This window comes from Rattus rattus, chromosome 4, assembly GCF_011064425.1.
Source record: "Rattus rattus isolate New Zealand chromosome 4, Rrattus_CSIRO_v1, whole genome shotgun sequence".
Classification (NCBI taxonomy): Eukaryota; Metazoa; Chordata; class Mammalia; order Rodentia; family Muridae; genus Rattus; species Rattus rattus.
This window is the reverse complement of record NC_046157.1, coordinates 121,276,306-121,300,749: the sequence shown is the minus strand read 5'-3', so window position 1 is coordinate 121,300,749 and position 24,444 is coordinate 121,276,306. Positions and strand designations below refer to the sequence as shown.

Here is a 24,444-nt window from a genome sequence, read left to right as displayed (position 1 = left end):
AACCCTTTTTTCTCTTCTAATTGTTGCAATACAAATGCTGCCAAATCTATGCAAAATTTTACTTCATTGAGAAATACTAATTTGTTAGAAACTCATGAAGCCAGTGACCACCACGATTCTCTAATCAAAAGTTCCTGGTTTACAATATATTATTCAAATTGTTTCACACTCAAAAGTCTTTGATCTCAGAGTACATTATTATCCAGGTTACTTCATGTTGACAAACTAGACACTTATCTGGAGATGAACATTCAATGGAACGTTAAGTACAAATTGCACATAATATCTAAGGAATCATCTGTAAAGTAACACATATACAAGTTATTGCAGCTGTAACATTCCACATTACGTGTGCATGTGTTTGTACATCAAATTGCTAACCCATGGGAGATAAAAAGTTCTTGTGGAATATGCAGCTTTTCTTCATGTGAACGTTTAAAGTTTGCCACCTAGTGGCCATCCACAAGTACTTTTATGCAGAGTGCTGCCTGAGGGGAGTCTGGCAGATGGAAGAAAAATGATGATACACAGAACATTTGCTTACCTCAACACAGAATTTATATGATTAAGTTTAATTGGAAATGTAAGGTATATTTTAATGTATTCCTAATTATAGTTTATTTTGTGTTTATTAGTAAAATGTCTACATAATGATTTTCTGATTCTCATTAAATTGTTTACATTCATTTTGTTTTAGAAAACTTTCATAAACATTTATTAATTTAAATTTTAAAGTGTGTTAAACTAACACACAATTGATATTTAAAGGCAATTCCAAGAGACTACAGAGGAGACCAAATCAGACCCAGCTTGGCATCTGAAGAATACATTAGCAGTTTAGAGAATTAAACTAACCAAATCTCTTTCTGTTCACATATAAAATAAATATAATTTTCTATTTATTTTGGAGAGTTTTTAATTAACATTTTATTTCTGTTACTGTTTTGTATATAATAACAGTTATCATTTAGTAGTTTAATTGGGGTGGGGAGAACTATGAATAAGCTCTAGTACTATTCCATTGTTCTGGTGTAGAAGTAAAAGGTGTCCTCACACTGTGTGATCTAGGAGCCTGAGTCAATAGCTGGACTCAGCTTTCTCATGCATACAGAAAGAGCTTAGTGAATTGCCAGTGGTTTAGGGGCAATAAGAAGGTTGATTTTTAAAATATAAGAATGTTTTTCAAGAAGTTATGTTTTGAACTTTCTTTCTTAAAATTGGATATATTTATTTACATTTCAAGTATTATGCCCTTTCCCAGTTTCCTGTCCATAAGCCCCTCCTTCCCCTCCCCCTCCCCCATAAGGGTATTCCCCCATCCACCTCCCTTTACCATTCCTCCTTTCTACTTTAATCCAAAGTCATAAATGTTGTTTTTTCGTCCACTACTGAAAGACATGGATGCTTGAATATAGAAAATTATGATTAACCAGCTTCTTCAGCTTGCCCCAGGCTTCTCACCTGCAATATTGGCCCTGATTTGAATTGCTGACTGTGGGCCAAGAAGAGCTCCTCTCTTGACTAAGAATTAGAAGCTTCCGTTATTTTTAAACAGCAAGCATCATACCACTTTACTTAATCACCATGTTTATTGCTAAAAGTGAAATTATTTGATGACTTCTGTTTTCTTCTCTTTTCTATCAGAGCTTATTAGGACTTTTAAGATTAACACACACATGCACACGCACATGAACACACATATATGAAGACACACATGCATGCACATGCATACATGAAGACCCAAACATGCACACCCATACACGCAGACACAAACACACACACATAGACACACAGGCACTTACAGGCACACAGGCACACAGGCACAGACACACACACACACACAGACACACACACACACACCTAATGAGAATGATGAAGCTAGGAGATCTAGCAGACACAAATACACACCCATAGACACACAGACACACAATGCATTCACAGGCACACACACACACACACACACAAGCACGCACACACCTACACACACACTCACTCACACACACATGTGCGCGCACAGACACAGACACAGACACACAGACACACACACACACACACACACACACACACACACACACACACAGTTGATGAGAATGGTGAAGCCAGGAGATGTAGCTTTCCCAGACCTGAGGACATGGCTATTCCCCAAGCTGTCCTCAGAATGTGTGTTAGAAGAAGGGTGGGGCTTGGCAGCAAGGCTCATTCTCACTCTTCTATGAACTAGATTCTCCTCGATCACAGTGCCTTGCCTCTGAATTTTCATTGGTTTGGTTGACCACTTGGGTGGGAAGGAAAAGAAAATGTGCCAGACTTAAAGTATAGAAGAGTGAAATGTGCAAATGTTATCCACAGCATTGGATGACAACCCTGCACCAGATATTCTGCAAGGCTTGTGGACTTTGGACGATGAAATAGACCTGCAAATTCTACTGAGGTCCTTTATATTTTCAGATAAGATAGGGTGTACTCAGATTAAGCAGGCTCTTTCACAGTTAACTGTAACAAGTTGTAACAAGACAGACAAGTGAATTTAAAGTCAATTTTTAAATTTCACATAAGCCTCGCAATCTCATTAAACAAAGCTCATTCTAAATGCTGATAAGGTGAATTGATTTTCTAATTATTCTACAGTTTCTACTTCTAAGAAATATACTTCAAGTAAAGTTCTTACCAATACTATGTCTCCATAGCAGAAGCTCTGGCCAGTGTTGAAACTGACAGTGTTTAGATTGTCTGTTGTAATTATCATGATTGTCATCTACAAGTGTGTGCATTTAGCTTTCTACTAATGACACATTCTAAGATGGTTCTAATGACCATTGTTTTCTTTCCTAGGGTCCTCGTGGTCCTCAGGGAATTGATGGAGAGCCGGGTGTTCCTGGTCAGCCAGGTGCTCCAGGGCCTCCTGGGCACCCCTCTCACCCAGGACCTGATGGCATGAGCAGGGTGAGTTGTGTGATCTGGTTGGTGTAACAATTAGGTTACACACAACTCATCAATCCACTCCTATGGTGTTAGACTGTATCAGTTCAGAGGTGATGGCTTACTCCAACACCTGTGTAGTAAATGCAGCCCTCTATGAACAACAGTGAAACTGATAAATCCCTGATAGATTGTTTAAAAAACACAAAGTATTATTTTCTGGAGGCTTGTATCAAATTATTTGTTTTTACCCCAAACCTTTGTCAGTGATTTTGTAGTCTGCAAAACAGCAGCACAGAAATGTATGCTCTTTAGTTCATTATTTAAAAAAATCAAAGTCAAGCCTGTATCCTCCTGGGAGAGGATATCATGTCTTTGATGATGGAAAGAAAAAGAAGTTGTACAGATTCTTGGAGTAGACCCTTTTTTGTCACCATGACAAATGCTGACAAGAAACAGTTTAAATAAGATTTTTTTTTTAATGTTTACAGTATAAGAAGTTCCATCCATGGTTGCTGGCTCCATTGTTTCTAGGTCTGTGCTGGGCCAGAGCATTATGGCCTAATGCTGGTAGAGCAAATATGCTCCTTCTTCATGGCTAGGAAGAAGACAAATAAAGGAAAGGGTTTGGAAAAAGATATAGGTCCCAAAAACATGCCCCCAGTGACTAATTTTATCCGACTAGACTTCACTTGTGTTTCTTCATCTCCCATCAGTGGATGGATTCATTGATCAGGCAGTTCCATGGACAAGTTACTTCCACATAGTAACTGTGAACATTGTCCTGGGGACCAAGATTTTATATATATATATATATATATATATATATATATATATATATATATATATTTTTTTTTTTGAGATGCTCTCTACCCCTGCCATTTGCAGATTTCCATTCCTTCTTATAGCCTTCTGGCCTTCTCTCCTGTCCTTCCCCATACCTGATCCTGAAACCACCCCCACTCTCCTTCCCATCCTCTCTCCCACCCTGTCCCCTCCCTCTATCTACTACCTATGACTATTTTATTACCCCTTCTAAGTGAGAGTAAAGTTTCCTCACTTGGGCATTCTTTCTAGTTTAGCTTCTTTGGGTCTATGGGGTGGAGTATGGTAACCCATATTTTATGGCTAATATCCACTCATAAGTGAATACATACCATAAATGTCATACCTCACTCAGGATGATATTCTCAAGTTCCATCTATTTGCCTACAAAATTCATGATGTATTGTTTTTGATAGCTGAATAGTATTCCATTGTGTAGATGTACCACATTTTCTTTATCCATTCTCTACTTGAGGGACATCTAAGTTGTTTCCAGTTTCTGATTATTTTAAAAAAAGCTGCTATGAATAAAAAAGTTGAACAAGTAGAGGGCTGAGATTTTAACACAAGCCTTTTGGGTGTGTTGGGGGGAGCTACAGCCAAACCATAACCAGATTACAAATATTCCTTACATTTTAATATCTTACTTTAATCAAATAAAATGCCTTGTTCTGTCTACTCAGATGAACTCTTGATAGCTGTGTATGTCACATAGGAGTATATTACATAGTACAAGTGACCTAATGGGGTCTGAAGATTATTAGTGTTTTATAACTCTTCATGCATTTACTTCTAATTGAAGAACGAATTGTCAGTTTATTTTTTGAGCAATACAGATGTTTACCCACTATAACCTGGAAATTAAGAAAACTGCTGAAATATAGATGAACAATTTTGGCCAGTTTAATTGCCAGAATATTTTAAAGGTCATAGAGAATAGGTAAAACTTTTTCCATTTCCTGGAAAAAGCAGAAATTGATTGAGATGATTATAAAATTTTGTCAACTTACATTAAATCGTTTTTTAGGTTACTTTTCATGAGTGAATAAAGAACACCATTTACTTAAAATGTAATCTGGCATCTTTAGGATATTTAAAATACATTCTTTAATCTTTGTGCTGTTATTAGCATGTCCAGGGACGGAACGAAGACAGATGAAGTTCTCAGAATCCATAGCTGGCAACTGGGCTCCCTTGCCTTTGTCTGGACCCAGACATATACTCCATTGCACCAGTTCTTCTCTGAAGTAGTATACTTACAAAATGCACTGGGGGAGAATGGTCCATCAAAACCACATACAATGAAAAACAGCTAATTTGTTTCCTATGTGCCGAATGTAAATGTTTAAAATGGCTCTAAAAGAATTTTGTCTGAGCATGGCAGAATGTGCACGTTTCTTACTATTAAAAGCATGTTGACATGCATTTTTTAACAGTGGAAACAATGTCACCACTTTATTTTACAGCCCTTTTCAGCTCAAATGGCTGGGTTGGATGAAAAATCTGGACTTGGAAGTCAAGTGGGACTCATGCCTGGCTCTGTGGTAAGCATAAAATTACTGATAAAGTATTTGTTGAAAGAAGCTTAAGTTAGCTTGTTAAAGGCCAATGAGGTGACTCAGCTAGTGCTGCCAAGATTGCTGATTTGAGATCAACCCCCAAGAAACATATGATAGAAGAGTACAGACACTACAGACTTCCACATGTGCAACATGGCACACGCACACACATACACACACCACATATACACACACAAACATACACTCATACACGCACAGAAACACCATGAGACACACTCACATGCACATGTGCACACATCCACATTTGCACTTGTATACATGCAGAGATACATATATGTACATAAGAATACACACAATCACACACAAACACAGACAGAGAAACACATTCACACATACACACACACTAACACTCAGAAAGACACTAATGATCACACACACATACATGTTCACACACATATATACATTATACATGCACACACAAACATGCAGACATACACAGACACACACACAAACTTTACACATACAAAGAAAATTAAAATATTTTAAAACACCCTTATTAATACCTTTAATTTATTTAACAAGTCCTACTGTGTGCAATTTAGAAGCCCAGTGATGTTCCATTTATACACAGTAAACTCTGTCTACATATAAGACATAACTACCACCATGATCTAAAAGTATATTTATTATATTTTATTATGTTGATTAGAAATACTGACTTGGCAGAACTGTCAAATAGATTTCCATTTTTATGACTTCCTACTCACCTCACATGCTTTGTCTGCTTTATTCCAACAACCCTGCTTCCATGGCTAGTCCTCTTTTGTCTCTGGTCTCTTAAATTTTCCATCTCCCCGGGTTAATTTTTAAGTTGGCTATTTGAAGAATTCCAGACTCTGAGAAAAAAAGAATCAACACTCTTCAAATCCAGTCTCCCGTGCTTTTTGATTACAATAATTCAAAATTGTTCCATGCCAATGAAATCTCATACAGTAAGAAGTGGAGTCACATCTCATAGATCCTCACCCCACTTTTCATCCTTAAGGCTAGCTTTAGGATACCTAAAATGATTTGTGTGTTTTCTAAGTTACCCGTGGCACTATTGACTGGTTGGTTTGGTTTGTGATAATTTTCTAAGGATTCAGACTTATATATGTAAAGTTTAAACTACAAATATTTATACTTGCATCTTATTAAAATTTTATTTTTAAAGTTTTTTAACTTAAAATTAATGTTTTATTTGCATATATTAATTGTACATACCAATGGGTTTTCATTATGTCATCTTTATATATGTACAGAATTTGATAATGTTCATTCTTGAATTTTCCTTTTCTTTTTTTTTTCTTATTTCTTTTTTTTCCGGGGCTGGGGACTGAACCCAGGGCCTTGTGCTTGCTAGACAAGCGCTCTACCACTGAGCTAAATCCCCAACCCTGAATTTTCCTTTTCTATTAATCTTCTTTCTCTGCCCAAGCAGCCATTCTTCTACCTCCACACTTTAAAGATCTTTTTACTCCTTAGTAGCTAGCATGCGCAATAAACTAAAAATAACTTATTGATTGAACTTAATTTTAGTTAAACTGATTTTATTTTATAAGGTTTGACATTAAGCTTTGTGGTCCTCATACAGAAATAAAATTTCATGAAGCCTGCATTTCTCTCATCCCTGTTTCTTGTGCTTCAGCGAATCATTTAATGTGTAGATAAGAAAGGCTGTTTATACTTTTAATATATGTTGTGAAAGAAAGAAATGTTCCAGAGAACTCAGTGGCCAGATAATTGTAAACTGACATTGGGAATAATCTAACAAAGACTGTTGGTTCCATAAACTGTTAACTTAGCTTGTTATTTAAGTTAGGCTGCTGTGGAACTGAAGCATCAAACTGGCCGTCTGCCAGGACTATGTGCCTGCCAAGATCTTCCCTTGTTAAGTTGGTTTACTTTATTAGAACAATCCATTAGCACATGTGCAGGCCCTTGCCCTAAAGACAATGGGTGTGTCCAGGCACGGTCATCTGTCCTTATGGCACAGACGATTCACAATGAAATCATCACGACTGTTACTCAAATTTAATCTCTGATTCCATCTTCCTCCCAGAAGAGCAAGGCTGGGGCATGCCGTTATGGGCCTCTAGTCAGTCGTCACTTTCCAGGTTCTAAAACACATTCAGCATTTTAAAAATGTAAGTTGAGGATCTGAAGAGATGGCTCAGCTGGTAAGAGCACCAGTTGTCTCAGAAAACCCAGGTTTGATTCTCAGTACCCTCATGGTGGCTTTCAACTATCTATAAGTCCAGTTCTAGAGGATACAATATTCTTGTATGGCATCCAAGAACACCAGGCATACATGTGGTACACAGGCAAACCTATGAGCAAAACACTCATCTACCTAAAATAAAATAATCTAAAAATAATATAAATACAATGTGACACAAATATAATGTAACTTTTTTCCACTTGTTTTTAAGGGTCCTATTGGCCCAAGGGGACCTCAGGGTTTACAAGGACAGCAAGTAAGTGTCTTTTATAATTAATTTATATGCTGTAATAAAGAAGGCTCAGGACTCATTACTACTTTGGACTGAACATTAAACTGTAGAATTCTCACTTGGAATGACATCTACCAATTTTTCCTACTGATTTAGAAGCACATGTAGTCTTCTTTTGTTTATAGTTTATTTTTTAAAATAATGTGCACGTGTGTGTGTGTGTGTGTGTGTGTGTGTGTGTGTGTGTGTGTGTGTGTGTGTGTGTGTGTGTGTGTAGACCAGAGGCTGAAGTCATGTATCTTCTTTGTTCTTTGCTTGATTTCTTGAGACATGGTCCCTTGCTGAACTTGACCACTCTCATTAGTTTAGCAAGTCAGGTGACTAATTTGCTCCAGAGATGCCCTGTTCCCATTTCGGTTTACCAAGCACTGGGATTAGGGTGGCCACCGTATCTGCCCAGCTTTCACATGAGTGGTGAAGGCCCACAGTGTGATCATTCCCATGATTGCATAGGAAATGCTTAATCCACTGAGATATTCCCTAGTCCTCATAGTTTCTTACTTGTCCCGCATATTTGTCATCTGATTTCTTTGTGTGACTGCCCTCTAACACTTGGAGTTATGTTATGTGTCCTTGCTTCGAAAAAACAGAACATTATTTCTAGTCCTGTAACATTCCCATAATTGATTATTTCCAAGTCTTTGGCTTTACAATTAGATGATAAAAGGTCACTTGCAATTAATATTTTTTGGTGAATTAAAGCCAAGGTGGTTATTCTGTGGAATCTTATTTGAAGAATGTTCTAATACTACATAGTTCTTTCCCCCATCTAACAAATGCCAGTAAAACTATGATGCAGAAATATTTGACTCTTTATAATAATTTAATGGCTATTACCTAATAATACTTCAAAAGAACAATCTTTACCTTAACCAAGGTAATCACGTTGTCATGATCATTTGTATGAATTGTACTTTATCACATTGCTGAATGGTGAGGAAGTTGATGATGATGATGGTAAGTACCATTGTGTGAGCACACAATCTGTGCTAGCATTAGTCTATTTTAACATGTATTTATCTAAATGGAGCAATGAACTAAGTCTTAATCTTAGTCCAGTTTTTCACATAAAGAAATCACATTATATTCAGTGACAATAATTTATTGGAATTATATATCTGGGAAGAGGCAGAGACCAATATCAACATTGTACCTTGTCAATAGTACAGAAGTTGGTATACTGCTTTCTTTTGACTCATTTATCATTTGTTTTCAATTTTAGGGTGGTGTGGGACCTGCAGGACCTCCTGGTGAGCCTGGCGAGCCTGGACCAATGGTAAATGTAGAATAAGCATGTCAGCCCATTGAGCATGGGTCTAACTTCATGATGTGTTTTGAGATATTTGCTCTCCTAGGCACAAAAATGATAATCCTGGCAGCCCTGCACTGTGAATTATACCTAAGTTCTGTGCATTTTACTCAGTGTATCAATGTTGTAGAAAGTATTGATACTAGATTTGAACAATTCGATGGTTTTGTTCTTGTGCACCAGATTTGAGACACACAGATAAAATTCAGAACATTAGTAATGCTAATTGATGGTTTTTCATTGTCATAATAGTACTTGAATAGTGTTGGAAGGAAGAGGTTGGATACTCTTTTTAGCTTTTATTTTTCCCCTTTTCTTAGGGTCCAATTGGTGCCCGTGGACCAGAAGGCCCACCTGGGAAGCCTGGAGAAGATGTAAGTTTCTATGGAACACTCCTTTGGAGTCTAAAAGAGGTTAACAAGGAGCTTCAAGGGCCAGGAGAGCATTCTGCTCTAATTCCTATTCATTTTCTCATTCCTTCAGCTCCTACTAAATCCACTCTAAAATGGAGAACACAGGTTAAGGTTCTCCAAAATCAGGAAGGACTCTTTGTTATGAAGTGCTTAATTATTAAATTCTACATTGTATTCTCCTAGAATTTTATTAATATTTATCTTTGAAAACCCAACTTTTTGTCCTTTAGAAGGCTAAAAAGAACTTACTCTGAACATCTAACACATGCTTAATTTACTTTTTACTGTGCTGGAATCAAATGGTGTATTGTGTATGATAGACAGGGTCCCTATTTTGAGCTGTGCCCAGCCCTTTGCATGTACATTCTGATGTTCCGAAAATGGCAGACCCACTTTGCACCCATCTGTTCTCACTGATATCTTAAACAGTAGGATTAAATGTTACCGGAGACAGAGCCTGGGTTCTGTTTTTCACAGTTTGCAACATAACATAAAACTTACTACAGACATTTCATCTGTAATTTGTCATGAAATCTCAGAGTATAATAATCTCTCTATACATCTTACTCTCTCTTTTCCATTAAGGGTGAACCTGGAAGAAATGGGAATACAGGTGAAGTGGGGTTCTCAGGATCACCAGTAAGTAATGGTTACTAGTATAATGACACAAAGGTTAAAGAAAGTGAATCTTCCATCTTGTGGTACACATGTGCATTAGACACTGGGTAAAATGCAGACACACAAGTGATATCCCCTCATATCAAAATGTAAACTGTGGAGGGACATTTTGCCAGCATTACAATGAATTCTAGTTCTCAGAATTGAATTGGTCCCAGATGAAAACCTTAAAGCCAAAACAATTTTATCATGACTATAATACACACAGATACTCCCAAAACTAAAAATTTCCACATTTATGAAGTATTTTAAGAAGTCATCAATGTGACCTATTTACAATGTAAACACCTGAGTTTTGTTGAGCTCTAAATATTTTTATTATATAGCAGCTCATCTGTGTGAAATAATAACTTTGGAGTTTGTTGCCTTGTGTGTGTTTTTAATCAACTGGATACAAAACTGTGGACAGGATGCTCCTTTGGCTGCTCACCAAGTTTTAATGTGTCCTGAAATCCTTTATTAGTATCTTGGGGCCTCAAATCTTAGGAGGAGATGCACTTATTGCCAGGATATCTAACACAGCTGTTTTCTTCCCCCTCAATTCGCCCAAGGAACACATATGTGTGAACCAATTCCACCAGAATTCAAGATCTGGAACCTTGTACATTCCTCAAACCTGCCTGTTTGGTTCTCATGTTGCTTTGTTTAGTTTCTTTTATAGTAAGCTAGATTGGAATCAAGAAAATAAGAGACAGAGAAAACAAAACTTGTCCTCTATCTTGCCAACATGTGTAGTTTCTCTTACCCAACAGCTCCCAGCTTAATCCAGCCCCTCTTCATTTTAGGTTTTAAAATTTCCTAATGTTTTTATGCTTATTATAGCCACCCAGTACTGCATGACCCCCCTTTTACTTTCTGGAAATCGATGAGGTTCATTGCTTGGATTTTGTTTTAAACAGAGGACTGTTGATCCTTGACTGGGATTTATAGGGCTCTAAGGATTATTAATTTTAAATGATGAAGCCAACCCCCCATCTCCCTGCTTTCTTTCTTCCCTTTGCTCTCCCATCAGCCTTTGTATAAGTGCAAACAAAGGCATGAGATTTAGCCACTAGGCCAGATGTCCTTTTTCAACAAATCCAGGCTGGAAACTCCTATGACCTTCTGTTCTCCTGCGTGGACTCAGAGCATGTATGTCCATGGGGAGGAAAGCACTCTGCCAGCACAGCACAGATGCCCTCTGCAAGCTCATTGCAACAGCATGCGTTTGTGCTGTGATGACAGCCCTGGGTCAGCAGAATGAGAATGAGTCACTGTGAGTGTTAGTACATCTAGTTCATGTCCTTCTTATACTAGAATATGTAATCACACTGGAATTCCCCCCACACCATAAAAGCTGAAGTTAACTGTTTACTTGAAATAAATAGCTCGGTTTTTCTCACGTAGACTTGGATGAGTGTGCACGGAGTTGCTCGGTCAAGGTGAAGGGAGATTTATCTCAGCAAAAGGGAGGGCACTAGTAAAAGATAAAGACCAGTGCACAAAACACACACAAAACTGGAAGGGACTTCTTGATATGAAAGATTTCCTAAGGAAGGTTGTGTCAACAGAATTAGTAGCATCTCATCTCTTCTGAGAGACAATTAGTATACCCTTAATTGTGCCACTTTCAAAACACGAAAGAAATATTTGTCCTGCAGAAGTCACAGAAAATATTGCTCTGGTCCTATCATCTGAGATTTTTATTGCCTTACTTATTCATTTGGTAAATAGTGAATAAAGACTATATGTGTATTAGAAGGACATGGAAGTGCTGGGGAAAGAGATGTTCCTCTGAAAAGTTGGCTGGAAGTGAGGCGTTAAATCTTTCTTTCAATCAGTTGTCAGCTAATGATTATTTATAGTCCAAGGCTTTATGTTAGGGACCTTATTGATGATCAAAATTTATAGTTGATATTTGACAGTAGTTTGATAACAGCAACATGTACTATCTGGGTATAGACCCTTCCAGTGGCAGTAGTAATGGGAATTCAGTGCAAAAATAAATTCATGCAGGCAAAAATACAAACATATTTGCATGTGTTTGAGTTTCTGGAGCCTTATTAAAGAAGCATATATGAAAAAACCTTAAATATTGTTTCAAAGTACTTATATAACTAGGTTTATAGTTGTATTTCTATCCTTTGTTTTAATGTGCTTGAGTAGAAGAAAGAGAATTAGCAGAAACGTAGAAATGACTGACTCAGAACACAAAACCACCCTCACATTTCCTGACTTTTCTGTTGCATATTTTAGCTCCTCATTTACTTTTAAGCAGTCGTCACTTCCACAAAGCTTGTCTTGAACACTTACTATTTAAAAATGAGGATTATACTATACTACTCATTCCATTGCCAATGTTCAGACAATAATAAAAATAATCAAAATCCTTGGCTTGCAGCATATAAGGATCTCTTTTACCACAGTTGAAACTCAATGGAAAGGAGACCCTTCCACCCACACATCTTTGTGTCATGCTTCCATTTCCAACAGTGTGTTTGTATTTCTAGTTTTGATCACACTAGTAACATATTTATAGACAAAATCCTGTTTTTTTCCTTTATTATGTTGGTGTATATGATGTGTCAGTTGTTGCGGGGGAGGCATATTAAGTCACTTTTTTATTTAACCACAATGCACCTTTGTACCTTTCTCTAAGGGTGCTCGAGGCTTTCCTGGTGCTCCTGGTCTCCCTGGCTTGAAAGGTCACAGAGTAAGTTGTCTTATTTTGTGTTTTTATTCAGTGGGGCATGGGGATAATTCAATCAAAAGGTTTGCAACTCCCAGCGACAATTGTCCTTCATTTCTTGCCATTGCAATGTTCTTCTGCACTACTAAAATCATAATGCCACACTAAGATTCCTTTAAATTTCATATGATTCTATACTGTATTACATAAAATGATATCATGGTGAGAAGAGTCTCCGACTTACAATGTCAGGTGATAAATGGATGCTCTTGGTAAAAGAGACAATTATTGTATAATGCAATGTGTTACATAATGAAAATAAAGTATACTACATCAAAAGGCCCAACAAAGAAGGGTTCTAAACTTAAGATAATGAATAGGTAATTAATAAATGTACTGCTCATAAATATATAGATAGATTAATCATCAGCCATCTGCTATATATGTGTCTGTATTGGATATAGGTATTATCTCTTTATCTTCTATCAAATTATATATCTAAACCCAAAGCCAATCAGTTATAATAAATGGGAAAGTCATTTTTTGAGTAGTTGAGAAGAATGTGTATTGCTGTACTAGTTATCAAGTAACATTTTTGATGTCTTTTAGAAATTTGTTCCAAGACAATCCCTACCAAAACATGGGTTAAAAAAAAACTTATACAAATCCTATTATCTGCCTAGGGTTAGTATAAGTTTTTTGCAATGTAGATTAAATTTCTGGGAAGTCATCATATTTTTGATGATCCATGCTTTAAGCTGATAATTTGTGACATTTTAGAAATAAAGTGAGCAATGATTTTTACTTGTGATACTTGTTTTCCACGAGGCACTTTATATAAATGTAATTTGATTCTTTCATCTTCTATGCTTTTAAAACTGACAAAAGCTAAGCATATTTATGAATCTATATTGTTATTCTCAGGGGAACAAAGGTCTTGAAGGCCCCAAAGGTGAAGTTGGAGCACCTGGTGCTAAGGTTTGTCCCACACTAAACTTGACTTATGGCAGCAATTCAGATGCTTTGAGCACCTTTTAAAAAAGGAATAAGACGGAGAAGGACGTAAATGAACATCCATGTAAATACAAACTTTCCTGGTTACTATTTCTATTCCAGGACCTTCTAGCCCTTCTTTTTCCCGCAAATGATTTGCCTATATAGACAGGGAAAATAGCACAAATGTATCAAGGAATTCTTAGGAGAACATAATTATAAGATACGTGCATAGAAAATTGCTTTAATATTTTTATTTGTCAATTTCCTAAGAAAATAATTTAGTTACTTTTAACATTGTTAAACTTTATTTGGGATATGTTAGACATGTAAATGCCCACTGACTAGAGATGACAATTTATATCAATCTTCTTTAAATCCCCGGGTTAGATTTTATTTCTATCTTTGATAATTAAATTTTCATTTTATTCTCAAGGAAAGATAGTAAAACAAATTCTGAAGCTTTCCCTTAAAAGCACAATTTTTGAGTGTCCTTTTTGAAAATGTGCCTTCAAAATCATGTATGTATGGACTAGTAATTTGGTAATGATATTTAGATTTCTCACCCTGTGATATATCCTCCCCTGTGCTTTAGGGCGAAGCTGGCCCCACTGGTCCAATGGGTGCTATGGGCCCACTGGTGAGCATCACATTCTTTATTTCTTTATTTTTAAGATTAAAATAAAAATGTCAAGTAGAAAGTTACATGATAGCTAGTAAATCATTCTGAAAAGTAGCTGAGAGTAAAGCAACCACACTGAGATGGATATTCCATGTGAAAGTTTGTCCTTCCAGGATGTCACTGGTCTTGACTGCTGAATTCTCTTGTTTTCAGTGCTGCAATCAAGAATGATTCTTATCTATTTTGTTTTTAAAATCCAGGTTATGTTAAACCTATTTGTATCAGGTTTGGATCTCCTTAGATAAGCAGATATTCACTTCTTTCAACATTGCTTTTTGTGTTAATCTTATTATTTCATAGGTCTCATATTATGTTGAAATTGGATGGGGAAGTGAACTAAAACCAGCCTAGAACTTATATAGATCCTCACTTTTCTCCTCCTATCCTACTTATAGGGACCAAGAGGAATGCCAGGAGAGAGGGGAAGACTTGGGCCACAGGGTGCTCCTGTAAGTACCTATACTTGATCATGTATTTATTGAGAACTATATTTAACTTTTTTAAGTTATGTTTTACTGGACTTGTTTTCTAAATTAGAGCAAAGCAAGGCTTACAACTTTATGGTGGGAATATTTTATTTTGAAATAAACTTCAAGTTTGAAATGCTAGCCAGCACGCCATGACATTCTGAAAGTTGTGAAGAGAATTCATAGAATGTACTTTCTTTCAGATTCAGCCCCCATTATCCTTTTGGCCTGTTATGCACTAGGCCTTCCCAAATACCTGAGACAGCTATTGTATGCTTAGTCCTTTCCTTTACTGTGAATGCTGTCTCAGGGCACTGTTGGAGACAACCACAGCAAGCCAAGAATGATCCCTTCTCCATTTAATGCCAACAGGCCACTGGTTATTGAGGAATCCAGATTAAATTGACTAATTCAGAGTCTGTTCTCTTGTAGCACATTTGACACCAGTGGACTTTGGGTCTTAGGTCAGTTTTCTTAGACATCAGCTTGAACACTGTGACGTGTGTATGAGAAATTGAAGGGAGTGAAATTAGAAGGTATACCAAATGAGAAAATGAATAAAGGAAGCAGACTTTGAAAGGAAAGGTAGATGGTGTTCCAATTATAACAGAGATCTCTGTAAACACCCAGGGAATTACCAGCCTCTGTAAATATGACCAAGGAAAGGACAGAAGAGGGGAAAAAAACCTGATACAATTTTTAAGGAGAGTGTCAATTACAGACTTCAGCAAATGTTATCCCATTGACTCAATGGACCTTGACGGGCATCTGGGTGAATCCCACAGAATCAATTTGAGCTTAATTCTTGTTTGTGCCTCATGTATTATTCTTTTATTTTGCAAAAGCTCTTGTCCTCAGAGTTAGTCTGGTCAATAAAAGGTCAAGATGCTCAAACTGTCATTGTGTCTGAGTTTATCTGACACAGGGTGATACAGCTATGTAAAGAGAATAGGTTGCTTTCTACTGACACAAGGATAAATATGTTCATTGTTACTTTATCTGCTTTGTAGAAACTCATGCCTTCTAGTGGTTTTGGTTATCTCTCAGCCTTAATATTTTTCTTCAGTCTTTTCACTGGAAAAATGTTTGGGAAACCAATGAATTATGAACAAAACAACGTGAAATTCTCTTTCTCTTTTTAAATTCTCTCCTTTTCTGCAAATTAGGGACAACGAGGTGCTCATGGCATGCCTGGAAAACCTGGACCAATGGTGAGTTGTTATTTTTCATAATAATTAATCTATTATTAATTTGTATATTTTTATTACTCATTATTTATTTATCCATTATTTTACAAATTTTGTGTAGACATTTACAGAACACCTGTGTTCTACACAATTGGATTAAAATTATGATTAAACACAGTTCTTATTTTTGAAAACTGGATATATTAATATAAATGTGTAATACTACTATTAATGTTACTGAATAGAGTGAATTTGAAATATAAGAAAATAAAGGAGGATGAGCTTTAACCTGCAATATATGAAGGATGTAAATAAAAAATTAAAAATTAATATCAATAAAACTTTAAGTCATTGATTTGTAAAAGGCATGGGTGTAATTGTATCTATAGTATGAGTAAGTGAAACAAACATGAGGAAGTACTAAGGGGTCCTGTTCTCAGTTCCGTGGTTTGCTGCTAGCAATGACCTCTGTATTGGACATGCTCTGGATGTCCCTTTCAGCCTGCACTTCTTTGCTTCATCCATCTTATCTAATTTTGGCGGCTGTATATATATGGGCCACATGTAGGCAGGCTAAATGGCCATTCCTTCAGTCTCTGCTCTAAACTTTGCCTCCATATCCCCTCCTATGGATATTTTTGTTCCCCCTTTTAAGAAGGAGTAGGAAACTTGCATAATTTTTAATGATAATTTATTTTTATGAGTAGTGCTACCTTGGTTTTCACAAAAGTGTTAAGTTCCATTTATAGTTAAAATGGTTATTCATAAAATATACTTAATATCATAGATTTATGATCAAATAGCTATGAAGATTTTTTGGAAAGAATAAAAGTTAATTCAAGCAGCAACACAAGATAAATTGTGCTAATATTATAAAACATCATTAATGTGAAGTAGAAAGGACAAAGGGAGATTTTTGATCACATAGGCCAATTTTAAAGTTTGAAATTTTTTATATTCCCAAAACAAATAGAAATATATTAATCAAACTTTTTGACCCCACGTATTTTTCTTCCCCATGTTTCCCATAAAAATGAAATGAAATTTAGGACAATATGAGTATACTTTGAAAGGATTACATTAATCACAACTCATGGAGTCCAAACATTATTTAAAGAACTGAGGTAATTTAGCACTGTATCCCTGAAGTCATACTGTTTAAACTGGTTTACACTGATCACAGAAGCCATCATGGCATTTCTAAACATTGAAAGTCGTAAATAGCACATGATAGTGCCTTATCCAGATGGCTGTGCGCTGCCATGTGGGTACCACGAATAAACTCAGATCTTCCGCAAAAGCAGGAAGTGATGTTTTTCCTGCAGCACCATCTCTTTAGCCTTAGTAGCTCAACTTTTACGGTTGGTATGATTTGAGAACTACTTTAGGATAGTGTTGGATGATGGTTAGAATATAATAATACTGTTCTTTGTTATGTACACATTGTATTTACCTATTGAAATGCAAATATTTCCTCAAAGAATAGGAAAAAAGGCATAATTGTATATTGATTAATATGTGAATACTTTATGGTTTTCCCACACTTAGGGTCCCCTTGGGATACCTGGCTCTTCTGGTTTTCCAGGAAATCCTGGAGTGAAGGTAAGTTAGTGACAATACTTGATAAGTGAAGAGTGTAGAAGTTATTTTTAACAAGAAAATAGACTAGAGTAGTAGGTCCTTAAGCAGGAAAATTAAAAAAGAAATGGGGAAAAATGAACACTGTTGTATGATGTGCCATTAACGGAAAGTTATTTCAAGCCGTGTAATTGGACTCTAAAAACAGACTTTTGAAATGACCGTAAGGAAGACCATCGATGAACTGAGTGAACACTGTTTTTGGATAGAATGTGGAAAGTAATCAAGAGCAGACTGTTTTAAACAATGGGAAGTTAAATTAGATCTTGCCAAAAAGATCTAATTATAATGTTGTGTTATAACATGTTGACCATTATTCTGCCCTTCCCTCCCAAGCCCTTAAAGATGTGAGCAGGAAGGACACTTGGATATTTGGTGGGAATTATATTCTATCACAAGTTGTTCTTTCAGTTTCTTTGGGAGAGAGTTAAAGATTATTCTAGCTAAATCACAAAGTCAATCAAAACACCAATTCTAAGTTGTGTGCCACTGGCTTTGATTTCCCCTTACTCCAGCAGCAATAACTTTCTTTATCTTGAAAATGAGATTTCTTTACAAGATTCAGCTTGCCAATATGACTGCATTTATGGCCCACCAGGAGCCTCTCTGTAACTTAAGACAGAATTCTGTCTTAAGATTAGGTGTGATTATCTGTACAAATCCTTAATATAAAGGGGAGAGGAATCCAGCCAATAGGTTCATGCTTCTTGTTAGTAGCTGTACTCAGTCTGCATTTGAATTTAGAAATTGAAAGAAACTGCCATTTTAGGTATTTGAAATGTGAGAATCATTAAGTCAAACTCTCCAAGTTGGAAGCTTTAAACTGAAGCCTGAAGTCATTTCAGCAACTAGTTCCTTCTCTCAGTGAGAGCCTCTTTGTCTCTTTAGGATTTTGATCCTTCTGAAGTTCATATTTATGTTCTTCCTCTTCTTCCTCTTCTTCCACCTCCTCCTTCTCCTTGTCTACTCATCCTCCTTTTCCTGTTCCCGTTTCTCTTACATAACACTTGTTCTTCTTCCTCCTTCTTCTTCCCTTCTCTTTTCTAATACTAGGGTTCAAAGCTATGGCTGCACACATTTAAGCAGGTATTGACTGTTGTGCTACACCCCAGCAATGAAGTTCAAATTTTATTTATTAGATACACATAGATACATAATCTTAACACAAACTTCCTCCATGCCCTAATTAAAATATTCGACATTCCTTAACACTTCTATTGAGCCTTCTCATGTTCAGACTAAGTGCTGGCTAGGAAAAGAAGGAAAGGATACTCACTGAGCCTTGGTCTATGAACTTGCAGGAAGAGGTTTGTCTTCATTCTGCCTGTAGCTGGACATTAGTTCAACTTCTCTAGCGACTTACACAACTAATTATTAGTGCTACTGGCAGGTACACCTGTGCATTTGGCTATTGCACCCTTTTGGTTTTTTTGTTTTGTTTTGTTTTATAGGTAACATGGGGCACTCAGTTTTGTTTCCTGTGTTGCTTAAATAAAATAGTGAATATTTTGGGTATTTTTTACATCTAGTAAGTGATCCATATATGAAAATTAGTGGGTGCCTAGGTATTAATATAGTAAAACTCTGCTAAATCCAGACAAGTCTGATGGTAACCTGTCATAGGTGGGATCTTCATACCTTGATTTATATGAATGAAAGTCAAATGAATATAGTGTCTGGATGAACGTCTTGGACTGAAACAAAGGTTGCCATGGCTGTCCACTTCATTGTTATTGCTGTCATTTTAACATCTTTTAGTCTCTAGAAGAGAAAGTGTTGTTTATTTGTTAAGACATTCACTTTTCTCTTTTGTGTTGCCAGAAGTCATCAAGTTTATTAGCCACTTCAAATCCTTGTGTTTTTCATTTTATTTAATAAATATTTCTTTGAGGTTAATAAATGAACTTTTTATAATTCAAAACTTTACTCTGAAATACAGTTATATTTTATTAAATATAATTACATAATAAATATATATATATACATATACACATATATATACATATATATATATATATATATATATATATATAAACATAGAACAGAAAATTTTCTTGTCTCTAAATGATAGTGTGAATTTCACATGCAATTTTATGGTGAGTTTAACCCATTCAAGGAGTTATTGGGCCGGTAACAAGTTTTAGCTATAAAATAGTGTTGAATTGAGGCTACATTTGAAATCTTCTGTTGCCTTCTGTATTTCAATTAAGCTTTAATTGTGCAGTCTCTGGTTGGAATTCAAATGTCCAGGCTTACCCTGGAAAGAAACAAGCACTTGTAGCTTCAGGTACTTAGATTGAAAATTACAAACTCCAAACATGCAATTACCTTTACATCACAGTGTTTTAGCTAAATTAACATTTTATTTCCAATTCCTTTAGGGAGAAGCAGGTCCTACTGGGGCCCGAGGCCCTGAAGGACCTCAGGGACAGAGAGGTGAAACTGGGCCACCTGGTCCCGCTGGCTCTCACGGCCTTCCTGTAAGTTCCTAACATATCTAAAAGATAGCCCAGAAAGATGCTTATTCATTACGGTATCAGAAAAATGTAGCTTAGTTAATATAATCAATTCTGAGTTATTAGCATTCAGGAAAAAATACTTTACATGTCAATACAGCCTACTTTTTCTATCTTATGGAAAGGTTACTCACAAAAAGTACTGTTATAATTATATAATCATATATAAATTATATATACATATATAATAATAAAAATGTTAAAGTTTGCAATTTTTTCTGCCTATTCTTAGATGATCTGAATACTACTAGATGTGTCAGATATAGTTTAATATTTCAAAATATGGTTCATGTACATTTTAGGGTGCGGTGGGGACTGATGGTACACCTGGCGCTAAAGGACCCACAGTAAGTACCAGAACTTATGTCAGGTGATTCTCAAAGGGATGTAGTCCTTGGCTTTAGATGCTAGTGAGTCCTATGCTCATCATGTTACTCTTGCTATTGGTAGGGCTCTCCTGGAACCTCTGGCCCTCCTGGTTTAGCAGGGCCCCCTGGGTCTCCTGGGCCTCAGGGCAGCACTGGACCTCAGGGAATTCGAGGACAACTGGTAATGTCTGTTAAATTATGGTTGAATTGTTCTCAGATTTTAGTGTAATTACATCGTTTTATCACTTCCCCTTCCCTTTCCTTCCTCCAAATCCTCCTGTATACCCCTTCTCAGTCTCTTTCAAATTTGTGACCTCCTTTTCCATTAGTATTGTTCCATAAATATATATGTATATGCATGCTGGGCATGGAGGACCATGGTTCTAATCGTAGGGCGTAGGAAGTGGGGACAGGCACACAGGTGCCCATTCACTCTTACATAAGTCCTCTTACTCCACATGAACATGCACATATGCACAAAATTTATTGCATTTTATTTTATTTTTATTTTATTTATTGCATTTTATTTTAGTACAAATACAGTATAGACTCAGCAGCCTGTACTTAGCTAGAACAGAAGGAACTGTCTAAATTCCTTGCTTCTTTCAACGAATGAAATTTTATTTTAGGGTGATCCAGGAGTTCCAGGTTTCAAAGGAGAAGCTGGCCCAAAAGGAGAACCAGTAAGCATTCATTATTTTAATGTTAAAACTATAAATATGGTCTAGTGGCATATTACTTAAAATTTTCATGTATTTAAAATAATTAAACATTCTTTAAATTGTTTAGTGACTTCATTATATGAGTTTCCTGACTTTTACTTACTGAATGACTCTTCCTGGGACCTGTCTTTCTGTTTTAATAGGGGCCACATGGTATTCAGGGTCCTATTGGTCCACCTGGAGAAGAAGGCAAAAGAGGTCCTCGAGGGGACCCAGGCACAGTTGGTCCTCCAGGACCAATGGGAGAAAGGGTAAATATGAATAATAAAATTATTGTTTGTCTCCTCTCCTGAACATGTGTTTTTGGAAGTCGCATGTGTAAAATTGTGAGTAGAAAGGAAACAGAAAGCAAGAGATGGTGCAGATGCCTTGCAGAGCATAGTGTGTTTATCTTGATGTAAAAAGAGCCAAGTGTTTATCTAAGCTTCACTCATTGATTCAGCAAATATTGTCTGACTGATTAGTGTAAGCCAGCTCGACTTTAAGTGTTTGGGATACATCAGTGGACAAGAAACTTGTGGTCCTAATCCTCATCTGGGTTGTAGTGAATGGACTTAGTGGGTAGCAAACAGTGAAACACATTGTAGTAAGTGCCCTACACAGTTTTAATTGGTGACAATGGGGACTAGTGATGGGTGAGATCAGGGACAGCTGCTATATAAGGTGGTAGGAGACACAGGAGTATGAGAAGATAGCAAGGAGGTTGAATCTGGAGGAGAAAAAACCTGCTAGGGAACATGCCAGACAGAACACTCAGTTCTCATCAGAGAAGCAAGAGAGAACTTGGCAGGGTTTTGTTGTTGTTGTTGCTGTTGCTGTTGTTGTTGTTTTTATTTTTGTTTTTTTATTGGATTTTTTTTATTTACCTTTCAAATGTTATTCCCTTTCCCAGTTTCCCATTCATAAGCTCCCTATCCCATCCTCTCCCCTTCTGCTATAAGGGTATTCCCCCTCCCCAAACACCCCCTCTTCCTGCCTCCCCTCCCTGATATTCCCTTGTACTGGGGGGTCCAGCCTTGGTAGGACCAAGGACTTCTCCTTCCATTGGTGCCCAGCAAGGCCTTCCTCTGCTACATATGCAGCTGAAGCCATGGGTCTGTCCATGTGTACTCTTTGGGTAGTGGTTTAGTCCCTGGTTGGCAGTTTTAAAGAATAGAAGAGGGTGGGTCAGTGGGGTACAAGAAAATGGACATGAAGAAACAATGCTGATTTCATATTTGTATAGTTTTAGTATAAGCCAAAGTCTACAAGATGACAGAAAATTCTCTACTAATGACACTTTGATCACTATAATCAGTAACTTTGCTTCTTGTTTCTATATATTAGATTTTTTTGTATTTATTTTACAATTAATTTTCAGAGGGTTTCTTTTGAAAGGTTTGGTTTACTACTCATGTTTGTCAAAATTTCAAGTAATTTTTCTAGTAAGATTATTTTCTTTGTATTTTTATTCTGCTGTGTTAACTTGGTCAGAGCTCTGAAAATCTAATAATACCTGAAATAAATCCTTTTACTAGGTACATGTGCCAATGATAAATATCTCAAAACTGCATTTTGGTCCATTGTAGGGTGCTCCTGGCAATCGTGGTTTTCCAGGTTCTGATGGTTTACCTGGACCAAAGGTAAGATCATACGAAAGCTGACATTTCCAGGTTGGGGATGTGTCCCTGGCCCATGTGAATCCATACCCATAAGGGATGCAGAAGCAGGTATTGGACCTAACCACAAATCTATCTTGTCTATTTCCTCCCTTATTCAGCTTTAGGAAGTCCTGGGAGATAAATGGCAATTTGAATAATATGAGACATTGCTTCTAGACTTTTCCAGCTCACTCCTGAGAACAAAAGGTTGCCATGCTTTAGTTTGGATGGAACTGTAAATCTAAAATTCTTTCCTTATTGGAGTGAGGTTGCAATTTCAGCTTTCTTTCCTTAATGGTGAATAAGATAATTTTTGTATAGGTTGCAGGTTAGAACAAAATATTCAGTGATATTGTTTTCTAATACATCTTTGTCACATCATGACAATAATTGCATTTTGGTGTGTATTTGGAAAATAAGACCTTAACCTCTTTTTGTTTTTTTCTCAATTTTGCCCTGTCTGTCTTCTTTGGAACAGGGTGCTCAGGGAGAGCGTGGCCCTGTAGGTTCTTCAGGGCCTAAAGGAGGCCAGGGAGATCCAGGACGTCCAGGCGAACCTGGACTTCCAGGTGCTCGGGTAAGAAGTCTACTGAAGTATGCTATGGTAACACCCAAGTGCTTCCACAGTTACTAATGTTTCATTTTCTAGTTTTATATTTAACTTGTTTTTACAACCTTGTTTTGATAGCTATGAATGGATGCATTATTTTAAAAATGCTATTGTGCTATTGCTGACACCTACCTAAAATGCAGTAATTTCTAAAAGACCCTTTGTAGATGACCATATACAAATAGCTTTGACACTTGTTCTTGCAAGATTATCCATCTGTAAATTTTTAGACTTTCAAATTTCATGCTAAAAATAACTTGTTTGACCTTTGGTAAAGAAAATTCTTATTTAATTTAACAAAATGCCATTCAAATTTTTACTTGAACTGTGAAATTGCCCTTCTGCTTAGTTTGTTTACAGTAAAATATTGTTTTCTTTTCTGTTTAAAGTCTTTACTTCAACTGCTTTTCAGCAACAGATTAACAGTTGATTTTCATTGTCAGGGCCTGACAGGAAATCCTGGTGTTCAAGGTCCTGAAGGAAAACTTGGGCCTTTGGTAAGAAATTTAAATAATTGTATCACTTTTAACAGTTTCCCATAGATACATAAGTTATATTTATTTATCCTGTGAATGATGGTCATGATTACATTTTGAAGTGTCCACTAGTAATAATTTCTTAGTATCTTTGGATTTTCAAATTGAACAAAACGTAAATTAAATTTTCTTGATTGAATGTTTGAAATTGAAATTACTTCAATGAAAACATTGCTGTATCCAAATACTGTTAAAATTTTT

At 36.4% G+C, this 24,444-nt stretch overlaps 1 protein-coding gene across 1 annotated transcript in view; it reads left to right on the top strand.

The window, feature by feature from the left end:
• Col5a2 (collagen type V alpha 2 chain) overlaps nt 1-24,444 on the top strand; it is a 136,258-nt gene that overhangs the window by 83,115 nt on the left and 28,699 nt on the right. Inside the window, exons 7-26 of the mRNA XM_032901061.1 lie at nt 2,833-2,943; nt 5,211-5,288; nt 7,736-7,780; nt 9,039-9,092; nt 9,446-9,499; nt 10,124-10,177; nt 12,855-12,908; nt 13,809-13,862; nt 14,473-14,517; nt 14,955-15,008; nt 16,193-16,237; nt 17,762-17,815; nt 20,233-20,331; nt 20,670-20,714; nt 20,818-20,916; nt 21,365-21,418; nt 21,601-21,708; nt 23,026-23,079; nt 23,576-23,674; nt 24,151-24,204. Of these exons, the coding sequence (XP_032756952.1) occupies nt 2,833-2,943; nt 5,211-5,288; nt 7,736-7,780; nt 9,039-9,092; nt 9,446-9,499; nt 10,124-10,177; nt 12,855-12,908; nt 13,809-13,862; nt 14,473-14,517; nt 14,955-15,008; nt 16,193-16,237; nt 17,762-17,815; nt 20,233-20,331; nt 20,670-20,714; nt 20,818-20,916; nt 21,365-21,418; nt 21,601-21,708; nt 23,026-23,079; nt 23,576-23,674; nt 24,151-24,204 (1,314 nt within the window). The remainder of the gene's footprint in view (nt 1-2,832; nt 2,944-5,210; nt 5,289-7,735; nt 7,781-9,038; nt 9,093-9,445; nt 9,500-10,123; nt 10,178-12,854; nt 12,909-13,808; nt 13,863-14,472; nt 14,518-14,954; nt 15,009-16,192; nt 16,238-17,761; nt 17,816-20,232; nt 20,332-20,669; nt 20,715-20,817; nt 20,917-21,364; nt 21,419-21,600; nt 21,709-23,025; nt 23,080-23,575; nt 23,675-24,150; nt 24,205-24,444) is intronic.